The 12,476-nt window shown below is 50.2% G+C and overlaps 1 protein-coding gene across 1 annotated transcript; it reads left to right on the top strand.

Annotated features, from left to right (window-relative positions):
* Positions 1-4,846: 4,846 nt before the first annotated feature.
* On the top strand, positions 4,847-10,848 carry Rnf187 (ring finger protein 187). Its single transcript, XM_021643299.2, is given in 5 exon segments — positions 4,847-5,041; positions 5,043-5,483; positions 6,678-6,770; positions 8,980-9,204; positions 9,813-10,848. Coding segments are annotated over 5 exon segments (942 nt in total). The 5' UTR covers positions 4,847-4,861; the 3' UTR covers positions 9,816-10,848.
* The last annotated feature ends 1,628 nt before the right edge of the window (positions 10,849-12,476 follow it).

The following is a 12,476-nucleotide window of genomic DNA, read 5'->3' on the forward strand; positions in this document are numbered from 1 at the left end:
TGGAAGCCGAACGCACCCTAAGTCTAGTGTCTCTGTGCACCCGCCTGGCTGCTCCAGCCCCACGGGCCCCGGTGAAATTTTCTTCGGTGCAAGTGACCCCCTCCCTTCCAGCCCTTAAAAAAAAAATCCATGCTTCTGCCCCGAGGCACAGCAACTAAACGCCCACAGACCTGCTGAAAGTGAACCGCTGGCTTTCAGGCACCATCTAGAGAAGATTCACAACTGCGCGCTCGGCTCGACTCGTAATTTGTGAGAGTGTGTCCCTTCTCATAGAGGTGGTGGTGGCAGGGAAAGAAGGGCTGGGGGAGGGGCAGAGGAGCCACGGGGACCCCAGAGGGCTGCGGTGGGTGGGTCAGGAAAGGGCGTGGGACCCTGAGATGGGCGACGGGATCAGGGAGAGATGAAACCTGGGTCATCCCAGGCCTTTCCCTGCACACGACAGAGGCTGCCCTGCCCCGGGTTTCCCCCTCCTCCCTCCCCAGAACACACTCATCCAAGGAAATCACCCTGATGTTCCAGAACAAGAGAGAAAACCTGAAGGGGCAAACGCTCGCGCCGTACAAATTCCTCGCCAGGGAGCGAAACTGAAGGCCTCTGGAATAAAAGACCTGTGGGGAAAGCCGCAGGGACCGCAGACAAAGCAGCCCGGTAGGAGGGTGCATTGAAGGCAACGCCCTGAAACCGTCCCAGAGCCCTGGACTGGGTTAGTCCGCTCTTGGAAGAATGGATTTGTGGGTTACTGCTGGCGTCTTTTTCAGTCAGGACTGGTGCTTCCGGCCCCGTGTCACCCGTGGGCAGAATTTCCCCCAAAGAAGGCTGTCACCAGAGGCACCTCGTCAGCTTTGGATTTCTCAGGGTTAGGAGCCCGGATGCTCTTTTCTGTGTAAATTATTCAGTCTGTGGTACTCAGTCACAGTTGCAGAAAACTGATAATCCCCCTCCCCCCACCTGCCCTGGGAGCCTCCATCCTTCCCTGTTGCCTTCTTGCAGTCCTGGGCGTTGGGACTTCTTCATTACTTTTCTCCACTGGGAAAGGCCCTGCTGTGCACAGGACACCAAGTACTGCATCCACATCCTAATCCCGCAGCCAAGGCGCTTATCTGAATGTATATTATACATGTTCGTATATATAATTCATACCTGTATATGTATATAAACACATACACACACACTAATTCAGGTGTGGTTCTGCCAACAGAGCAGGAGACCACTGAAACTGTGAAAGCTGGCAGAACCAAAACCGGGGCTACTCTTTGTTGTGGTGACGTGATTTCCTCCTGGCTTGACATGACCGTTGGCCATCACGGACTAGAGCTGCTGTGGCGACCTGGAGAATGAATGACATCCAGGTTTACAGGAGTGGTCGCAGGAAGAGCGGGTATCCACAACTATGCCGCGATGGTCTTGGGGGTTCCCACTAGAATATACAGGGAGTGGAAGGCTGGCTGGAGATGGGCACTCCCATGATGCAGCTCTCCTGAGTTATCACCTACGCTGAGGTGGGACTTCTCGATAACGTAAATGTTAATTCACCCGTGATCCCACAAGTAACCCTTTCCCACGTCCTGTCAGTAACTGAACTTGGTGGAATTATTTCTATGATAGAGTGGTGCCCTGTCTGGGGCAAATAGACATGTCTTCACACAATGTCAGCCCTAAGCAGAAATACACAATTGTAAAGCTGGTGTACCAGACCATCTCAAAAGGCTCTGCCAGGACCACAGCCTTGCCCAGAGGACACAGCCACCACACACTGAGAGTGCTACAGGGGCTTTGCCCACAACTTTCTCATGGCCAAAGAGCTGTGTTTAGGAACATCTGATATGATCCTCCTCTCTCGCCTTTCAAATTTTATTCGCTTCAGCCTCCTTGCTTGCAATGGTTTGTGGTCCCTTCACGATGCTCTGCTCTTCCCAATACTATTCCATAGAGAGTCTCTCTTTTGGCTGTTATTCAGGTTTTTACCATTACAAATGTAGAAAACTGTATCAAACCGATTACCTTTATTCTATTTCTGAAGTAAATAGATGGGTCCCTGTCATCCGTCCATTTCCTTATGATCCACCCACAATTCCCTGTCTCATCCATGCTGGGCTCTATCCCTCCACTTCAGTCTCCTGTTAATCATTAATATCAGAGCCCTATATCTATCCACTTGACTATTAATCACAAATTTACTTCAGAACCCTATAATCCATTCATTTTTAGTCTATCATTCATTTACTCAGGGCCCTGTAAACAAAAACCCAGTTTGCTTTGGTCAGTTTGAGGGAATTGTGTCAGAAAGATACAGAGTAATTCAAACTCTTCACATCATTATTATATTTGTAAGCACCATAGGCCTAGTCAAAATTTTAGGATCTTTTATTTGTTTTGTTTTCCCAGATAGGGTTTCTCTGTAGCCTTAGCTATTCCAGAGCTTACTCTATAAACCAGGCTGGCCTCAAACTCACAGAGCTCTTCCTGCCTCTGCTTTCAGGGTGCTGGAATTAAAGGTGTACGCCACCACTGATTGGTTTTTTTATTTTTAGGATCTTAAATAATTTAACGAATTTTAAAATTTTAAATATTTGTTATTACATCTAAAATATTTTAAAACGTAGTAGTTGTTAGGTAACTGGTTTGGTGACATTTTCTTTGAATCAGAATTATATTTTATTCCTAGACAGTTTGGGGCTGGAGAGATGGCTCAACATCTAAGTTGCTCTCGCAGAGGGTTAGTGCTGGATTCCCCAGTGCCCATGTTGAGTGACTCACCACCTCCTGTACCTCAGGCTCGATGGTATTCGGTGTCCTCTTCTGGCCTCCACAGGCACCCATAGGCATTCGTAGGCACACACACATGCACGTAAGTATAAATAAAATCTTTTTTTATTTTTATTTTTATTTTTAAAGAAAAGGGGTTTGGTACAGTCTTAAGCACAGGCTTTAAGAGAGGAGAGAAGACACTGAAGAGATGGCTCAGTGGTTAAGAGCCCTTGAATGTGTTACAGAGGATTCATGTGGCAGCTCACAACTGTCTCTAAGTCCAGCCTCTTTGGCTACACATATGGTGCGTATGCATATCTTCAGGCAAAATACTCATACACACACACACACACAAATAAATAAAAAAAATTAAAATTTAAACAATTTTAAAAGAGGAGAGAGGCTTCAGTGAAAGACAGTAACACACACGGAACAGCTTCCCGCATTTCATCATTGTTTTCCATTCCTGCTATGTTTTTGTTTGGTTCGGATTTTCTTATAAGCCAAGGTCTTGCTATGTAGTTCAAACTGGCCTCGAACTCACAGTTTCCCTGCCTTCATCTCCCAAGTACCAGGATTATAAGCAGAGCCATTGTCTAGGATGCATACCGGCCAGGGTTTGAGCAGCAGGCCTCAGTAACAATTTGGGAGCCATATTGGACATGGCCAGACTTTTACACTCAGTCTGATGAGTGTAAAAGTGCCCAAATACAACTGGTTTAAAATTTTTCATCTTTTAAAATTTATTATTATTATTACTAGTTACCATGTGTGTGACATGTGTGGGCACCATGCCATAGTGCTTGTGCGGGGAGTGTCGTTATTGTTTTCTTTCACCTTTACTTGGGTCCTAGAGATCTAGCTCAGGTCTCCAGGCTTGCACAGCAAGAGCTTTTACCTACTGAGCCATCTTGGTGGGCTCCAACTAGATTTTTCTTTTTCAGGAATAAAATTTTTTAAAATGTATTTAATTTTATTTTATGTGCATTAGTGTGAAGGCGTTAGATTCCTTGGAATTGGTGGTACAGACAGTTGTGAGCTGTATATATGTATATATGCATATTATATATATATATACACACACACATACATATGTCATATCTGTTGACAAGTTTGGCTGTAAGCTCCAAGGATACCAAAATTTAAGGACACTCAAATCCCTCATATAAAATGTCTCTCTCTCTCTCTCTCACACACACACACCACCTCTCTCTCTCTCTCTCTCTCTCTCTCACACACACACACACACACACACTTTTTTTTTTTGAGACAGGATCTCACTGTGTAGCTCCGGCTTCCCTGAAACTCACTGTGTAGACCAAGCTGGCCTAGAACTCACAGAGATCTGTCCGCTATGACTCCCGAGTGCTGTGATTAAATGCATGTGCCCTTATACCCAGCTTAAACAGAATATTTACATGCATCTTTCTAATTTAATTTTTTTTCTAGATGACTTGTGATACTTAACAGGATATGAATGCTGTGTAAATATTTTTCTATTATTTAGGAAATAATAACCAGAAAAGGACTGCATAGCTTCAGCACAGATGTAGCTGCTGTAGTTATGTTTAGTACATATAAATGGCACCATCACATTTACAGCACATTTTTAATTTCAGTCTGAAGAAGAGTCCTAAGTCGTGGATAGCTGACCACACCTAAATTTAATCAGTATTCTTTGGCGTGCTTTCTTGCAAAATGTGCCGCTATTCTGTGTGCACATTGAGCATTTCTGCCTTCACTTCGGGTCGCTCTCTTCTTTAATCCGGTCAGACTCCTGCTTGGCTACCTAGGCACCTTAATCACTTTAGGAATTTCGGTCTTCCTAACCTGTCTTATCCCGCTTCTGGGCGGAAGGTATACAGATAAGTCACCCTCACAGACCACCTCCCAAATTAGGTGTGGAATATGGGCAGTTATCCATGATTTTGTGGTAGAACCCTGGAGATTGAGTGATTTTATAGGGCACAAAGAGCGTCGCTGTCTGGATCTGGGTTTGGAGCCCACTACTGACACCATCAGGACAAAGAAGTGAGCAGCTACGAGAACCAGGGTGCAAGAGCGCGCAGCTGCTCAGACCTGGGTGGGGCGGGGCGCGACTACCAGGACCTGAATGGAGAGCACACAGCTGCCAGGACCTGGATGGAGAAACGCGCAGCTGCCAGGACCTGGACGTCAGAGCGCACGGCAGGCAGGACCCCGCCCCGTGCGCGCGCGTGCCCGGCGTTGGCGCAGTCCGGGTCGGAGTCGTCGGCTGCGGCTCGTCGGCCTCGCTGTCCGGCCGATTCCCGGCCCCTTCTGCGCCCTCTCCGCCCGCGCCCTCGTTGGCGCCGCCACCCGCAGCCCTGGCGCTCCCCGCGGGTCCCGCTGAGGCCGTCTGCGCCCTGTGCCAGCGCGCGCCCCGCGAGCCGGTGCGCGCCGACTGCGGCCACCGTTTCTGCCGGTCGTGCGTGGTGCGCTTCTGGGCCGAGGAGGACGGGCCCTTCCCGTGCCCCGAGTGTGCCGATGACTGCTGGCAGCGCGCCGTGGAGCCCGGCCGCCCTCCGCTCAGCCGCCGCCTCCTGGCGCTCGAGGAGGCGGCCGCGGCGCCGGCGCGCGACGGCCCTGCCAGCGAGGCCGCGCTGCAGCTGCTGTGCCGCGCCGACGGGGATCCGCTGTGCTCCGCCTGCCGCATGGCCGCTGGCCCGGAGCCGCCCGAGTGGGAACCGCGCTGGAGGAAGGCGATGCGCGGCAAGGTGCGCGCCGGAGGCGGCCCTGCACGCTGTCCACCTTTGTGCCTTACCCGGAGCCGGTCTCTCCATCAGTGCGCTGACCCCCTCTTCCCTCTCCCGCACCCTCCACACCGCCAGTCTCTGGTGCTCCTCAGCCCTGCACCCTCCCTTCCCCGGGGGTCCCTGCCATGCCTAGTGCCCCTGAATCGTGGAGTCCGTGAGTTTGCCCTCCCCCATCTCTGTTATCTCTTTCCCGGATCCTGCTGTGTTCCTCGCTCTCTCATCTCTAGAGCATGCTTTTCATCCCGGGTGTCTGGCCTACCTTTGCCACCGTTTAGATTATAACACCGTTAGATTTAGACTTATTCCCAGTCCGGATTCCCATCCCTGTAGGCTTCCTTCTACCGGGCTGTGACCTCATTGAGGCAAGCCCCGCCCATCCACTTGCTGGTGAAGCCCTGAGGTTTGTGCTGGAGGCCTCAGTGTGGGCTTCCAGTCTGCCAGTTATCCATTGCAGCCCCCCACCCCCCATCCGCCGACGCGCTGCCAATCCACCTCATTTTGTAACTCTCTTAGCTGTGCTCTCTTGGTCATTGTATGTGGCACTTGCCATTGGGCAGAAACTGACCATTAATCTAGGCAAGGCTGGGGCCCAGGGATCTGGAATATCATCCCTGGGCAGAGAGGACAGGGTGCCCATTTCTAAGTAGCCAGTTAGGAAGTCATCGATGCCTGGTCCCTGCCTTGCAGAAGGAACCTCCAACATGGCATATTTGAGGGTACTGTTAGCCCTATGTTCTGGAAGGATGCACCATGATGCCCAAGAATAGGTTGTGAAGGACATTGTTAAGGTGAGGCCAGTGGTTACATAGGGGTCCCAGCCTGGAGTAGGTACTCCACCAGAAAACATGCTGCTATAAGACAGCAGTCTCTACGGAGATCAAGCAGTACACAAGTTGGAGGGAAAGCCTTGGTCTAAGTCAAACTGACACTAAAGGGGACCTATTAAAGACCTGAAATTACACACCCATACCTAGAAATGTCTGCTGTGTACCTAGTTCTGATGAAGTGGGAGGCACAGGAGACCCTTTTAAAAACCAGAAACATTTTCCAGCAGCCAGAGACGGGACAAGTGGTTCCAGTGGCAAGTGTGTCTGGACTGCTGATCTGGGTGTCCAAATCCTACTTCCCAGTCCATAAGCGGCCTCTCTCTTCCAGGAGAACAAGGGCTCTGTGGAAATCATGAGGAAGGACTTAAATGATGCCCGGGACCTGCATGGTCAGGCCGAATCAGCGGCTGCTGTATGGAAGGTGAGTGGGGTCTCCTGGATACGGAGAACCAGCGGGGCAGCCAAACTGAGCTGCTCTTTGGCTGGCTGGAGGAGGCCCTTGGAGTAGACTTGATAAATGCCAGGGCACTGTCCTAGGATACAGTCAAGCCAGAAGTCAGTAGGGAGCCTCTTGTTTTGCTGTACATAAGGGTGATTTGTCAGCTTCAGCTTCCTTTTCTACACAGGACACTGTAGTACTCTTGACTCTGACCAGCCCCTGCTGTCACCAGTGGAACATGCTGTTTTCTGGCTGCCACACAGAACCACAGACATTATTGCCCTAGGGACTGGAAGTCTACAGGCAAGCCATGCCAAGTCTGTATCTGGTCAGGGCTACTTTTTGGTGGCCTTTCTCATTGTATCACATGGAGGGGAGGGGAGGAGTTTGCCGGGGGTCCTTTTTACTGATCCCATCTCCACTTTGGTGGGGCTAACCACCTCCCAAAGGCCCACCACTTACACCATTGCCTGGAGGTTTCAGCACAGGGAATTGGGGGATACAAAGTTGGTACATAGCAGCTTGCCTTCATCTGGTACCATCTCTCATGTTACAGTTTTTAAGGTTACTTTTCAGCAAAACCACACATTAGTTTAAACTCCGGCACCTTTCCTTTTTATATATTAAAGTTCATTACAGTTTGTGCCCCACCCCCATTTTTTTAAACAGAAAACCAAAGTGGTTTTGTAACTACAGAAGCCCTAAAACGCTCAGGTGGCCTGCACCTCAAGGCTGAAGCCTCTTGTCCCCTACCCCTCACAGAAAAACCGAAAGATTTGAGGATGTCTAGTTTTCTAGGGGCCCACAGTCATTCCAAGAACAAGTTCCAGCAAATTGAGGTTTTAAATATGAAGATGAGGATCGTGTAGTCAGTCGGAGGAGCTTGGCCAGAGAGCAGTTATCTGGCGGGCACTTACATCCATTCAGCAGAACCAGCCTTCCCTCAGAAACATGGGTATCCCCCGTGTTGTGTGGTTCGGGCCAGGCTGAAGATCTGAGTGAAGTTAGGAGTGTGTCCCTTTCTAGTCCTGTTGTCCATATTCGGCTGTGTGAAGTGTAGCTGGATGGAGTTTTGCTATCGTAGGAAAAGAGGCTGGTGGAAGGTAGCTATGGGTTCTGACAGGACTTGGGTCTCAGTTCGACTTTGGGAAGCTGTGAGTGAGGTCTTTGTATAAACTGAACATGTGTATGTGGGTTAACAAGCACCAGACAGACTTGTAATCAGAAACGATGTGGCTGATGGCTGGAATGCTTGTCCAGTAGGTGAGAGGTCCTGAATATAATCGTGCAAAGCGAGCACCACAAATGGACATAAGCCTGTGGCTGCTGTGTGGTTGTACTTAATGATAGGCTTCTTTGTAGTCACAGTGCAGTAGAACAGCTCCTTACAGTATGTTGTGTTAGGTAGATTGTGCCCAGTAGAGATGATCTGAAGCACATGGAAGCGTGCAGACAGGCTGTGTGCCAGTGCTAGGCCATTTTGTGGAAGGTACTCGAGCATCCATATACTTTAGTTAGTGTCTTAGGGATGCATTTCCTGGAACCAGTCATAAGAGGCAGAAAAGAAAGGAATTATCTTAACAGGGTCTGTTTGGCATCTTCTCCATTTCCACTTCTGTCCTTGGTATGAATGGCACTCCTTTTGCTTTGTACCGGAGAGTGCATTAGCCTTTTGCTGCTGCTGTAACAAAAATACCCAAGACTGAGTACTGTGTAAAGAAGGCAAGTTATATGAGTTCTAGAGGCCAAACATCAAAGACCAAAAGGCTCTGTCTACTGGTCTCTAGTGAGGGCCTCATGGTAGAAGTGTGTGGACCTGGTGTTGCTCTCTGTGTAACAGCCAGCTGCCTTGGGATCCATCTGGTAGCCTGTGAGACCAGTATCAGTCCCTTTGGAGGGCACATCCATCAGTGACCTAACCACTGTCCCCAATCTTAAAGGCCCTGTCCATTACACCTCACCACATTGGGACCAAACTTAGATAACCTAACCATGAGGGCCAACAGGGGTCATCCATCATGTGGAGATTTCACTTCAGGGAAAGAGAATCTTCTCTCACCTGTAATCTAGCCAGCGTCTTTTGAAGTGTCTTAATTTCTTTCAGAGTAGGTGGGGGGTTCTCTGTCCTTAGACACAGTAGTGGTGGGTGTGGTCCAGTGTAGAGTGTTGTCTCTCCCCACTCACTCTGCAGGGCCATGTCATGGACCGAAGAAAGAAAGCCCTGACTGACTACAAGAAGCTTCGGGCTTTCTTTGTGGAGGAGGAGGAACACTTTCTGCAAGAGGCTGAGAAGGATGAGGGTGCTTGGGAGGATGACGAGCAAGCTGACCCAGCAGAACGCTTCCGGTCCCTGCTGCAGGCTGTGTCAGAGCTGGAGAAGAAGCACCGTAACCTGGGCCTTAGCATGCTTCTGCAGGTAAAGCCTGGGCGGCCTGAGCACTTCTCCCCACAGCAGATCTCTGGTCCGCTCAGAGCCCCAGGGGAAGGGAGACTACCCTCAGGGCAAGACTGCTGTGGCCTAGGTCTGAATGTGGTTGGGGAAAGCAGAAAGTGGTAGGAAGGAACTTGGAACTCAGGAAGAGAAGAGATGTCCATGGATCTTACATGGGAGGGTGGGTTTTTTGGGTTTGTTTTGTTTTGTTTTGCTCCTCAGGCACTGTGGATAGGAGCAGTCAGGGCATCCCCTCCGTCTTATCCCATTCTCCTCTCTGCCTCAAGGGTTGGGCCAACACCTGAGGCAGCCCACATGGCAGTCTGAGCCTCGGCTTATAATGTGGCATCGGCAGCCACCTGTAGCTGAGGTATCCCCCTTTCCACATATCCATTAGCTACTTGGGGGATATACAGCCTTGGAGACACAGGCTTTAGACCCAGTTTAGATGGGTTGTCAAGTCACCTGGGTTCTGGGCGTGCTGTGCTCAGGAGAGCGGCAGTCTCTGCCTCGTTGTTCTGTCTTTATCTCTGTATCTCCCTTCATTTTCCGTTTCCCTGTCTTTTCCTTTGTTGCTTCTCCCTCTCCTGCAGTGATGATGCTGGCACAGCAGGCTGGCTACCTGGAGCGCGAGGCAGACGGAGCCACCTTCCACCGGCCTGCAGCACCCCTACCTACATCTCTCAGGCCTCTGCCTGCTACCACCCTTCATCCTCGACAGATCCCATCTCCATCCACACTGATAGCACGTTGGCCTGGGATGAAGCGTCAAAGGTGCCCCGCTTTTGGTCAACATAGTTTGATTGTTCAGCAGTGTTTTTTTATTTTCTTTGGGGCATGAATGTGCTTGTTTGGGCCTGTACCTGTTCCTCGTAGAGACCGACCAATCCTGGGATTCCTTTCCCAGTGTGTTCCAACTCTGCCCGAGACCACCTGACAGCTCTGAAGCCCCTGCTTCATCTAGGAACCAAACCTTGCACCTGCCCCTCTGGTGCCCTTACAGGGTTGGCTCTGGGGCCATACCAGTTACGTCAGCCAGTGTTAGTGCTAGGGAATAGTAATGCAGGAGGCCTTGGGGTTTGGCTGGGACCCTGCGGGGGGGGTGGGGTCATTTTCCACCCTCCAGAGGGCTCCTTCCCTCCCTTTGGGTCTTGTACCAGATCCTAGGAGCCGTCTTCTTACTTTCCTGGCCTCTTTTCCTTCCAGCTTATTACTTGGGTGTTACTGGCATCCCCAAAGTGTTCCCCAGTTTTTACCACCTCTCATGAAGGGAACTTCCCTGCAGAAGAGCAGCAGGGGTGGCTTCTCCAGGCCACCTGGTGCTTCACTTCGCTGTATTTTTGGCTTTTTCTCACCTCATGTTTTCTCTAGTAGGTGAATTTCACAAAACTTGTGACGTAGCGGTAGCGTGGTTGCCTGCAGCATCATGTGTGTAGATAATCTAGTGCAAGAAATAAAACCCAGCAGAGTGGACAGACAAAGGTCAGGGGCCAAAGGCATAGATCTATTTAGTTTTTTTGGGTAACAGTGTTCTGTCCTCAGAAGTCCCCGCCTTGGATGTAGTGAGTGACTCCAGCTTGATCCCCAGGTGGGCTGGGTTTTCAGTGCTGAATAAAGTCATTTGCTCCAGCCTCTCTGTTTCCATACCTCCTATTCTGTGTCCACACAGCTGCTTCACCCTGCCCTTGACCAGGTTTCAGGGTCTTTGGTACTTGTGGAAGCAGACTGTCACTGAGACTTGGGGAGAGAGGGCAGGTGTCACGTTGAGCCCAGTATTGGCTGTGGGAATTGCATCCAGGAAGGGTTACCAAGAGGAGACATCCTGGTGAGAGGACTCTGGCTTAGCATGCCCAACCTTAGTGGTCAGCAAAACAGATGCACCCAGGGCTGGAAGGTAACAGACTGGTCCCATTCCTATCCCGGTGACTGAATGCCAAGGGTGGGGCGTCCCTGTGAACCAAGAAATAACAGGAAGGCCGGAACAGATGCAGGTGGCAGCAAGAGCAGTGAAATGAAAATTAAGCAAATGGAATGGCAGGTGTAGAGAATGCCAGGCAATCTGGCACTGGCCATCTTGTAGCCCAGAAATAAGTGAAGAGTTTGTCCTTCAGATCTTCGCATTGGTCCAGAAAAACCTTGTCTAAGTAAACCTTGTCTAAGTAAACACCTCTGCCCCTGATGGACATGCCCTGTGACTCTCAGCAGATGGACTGCATGTGTAAAGTGTAGTCTTACATTGAGAAAGCCTCAAGTTTTCACCTCATCCCTGCTTGCCAGTTAGTAACCTGCAATCCGTACATACTATCTACAGTACCCTAAAGGGGTGCCACAGAACGCTTCCCCATGCCCCCTGTAACCCTGGTGCATTCCAGAACTGGGACCTCTGAGTGCTTCAGCACCAGGACCCACCAGACCCTGCGCTGTCCTTTTGCACTGCTATTTCTCTGGTTTCTCCTGGCACTGGCCAGCTTTGTCCTTTTCCACCGTTGGACCATTGAGGGAGCTGACATCCTGAATCAGGTTTGGTGGCAGATTCTGTCTGGTGAGGCCTGCTTTCTGTCTCACAGATGTCTTCCCTGTGCTTTCATGGGAAGGAAGAATGGAAGGTCTCTAAGGGTGCAGATACCTAGAGCACGGATCCTGTGTGTGAGGTTGCACCCTTACAACACATCATTGCTCAAGGTCACACCTTCCTAAGATTAATGATAGGACAGATTTCACAGTGACAGCCGAAGCCTAAAGGCAGAATCCCAAAGATGGCATGCTCTGTTCCCCCACTTTACTGCTGGGTAAATGTCAGCTCTCAGAGTTTGACAGATTTAGAGGCACAGTGAGCCAAGGGCATCCATCCCTGGGCCCTCAAGGCAGTGCATACTGTGCTCACCACAGCATCAGAAGACGGGCCAATGGGCTTCCTTGCTGGGGAGTTGGGGAGGTCATGTGGAGGATGGAGCCCGTGGCACAGAAGAGGTGAGCTGGACATGTTTGTACATGAGTGGGGCTTCAGGGGACCATGGTTTAAGTTAAAAAAAAAAAAAGTGAGAAATGGTCCATACAGATGTGTCCGTCCTTTTGACTGTTTTGTCTACGAAGGTAAGTACAGTTTGGTGGTGGACTGCATTGACTTGATAGGGATCATTTATCTGAACACTATCCAATGAGGTGCAGGTCTGATATGCTGGGAGACAGTGTCGTATCAATGGAACTCAAAGGGCAGGTTGCCTGTGAGATGGGAAATGGAGATTGGGATATGGGGA

This window comes from Meriones unguiculatus, chromosome 11 (genome assembly GCF_030254825.1).
Source record: "Meriones unguiculatus strain TT.TT164.6M chromosome 11, Bangor_MerUng_6.1, whole genome shotgun sequence".
In the NCBI taxonomy this organism is placed as follows: Eukaryota; Metazoa; Chordata; class Mammalia; order Rodentia; family Muridae; genus Meriones; species Meriones unguiculatus.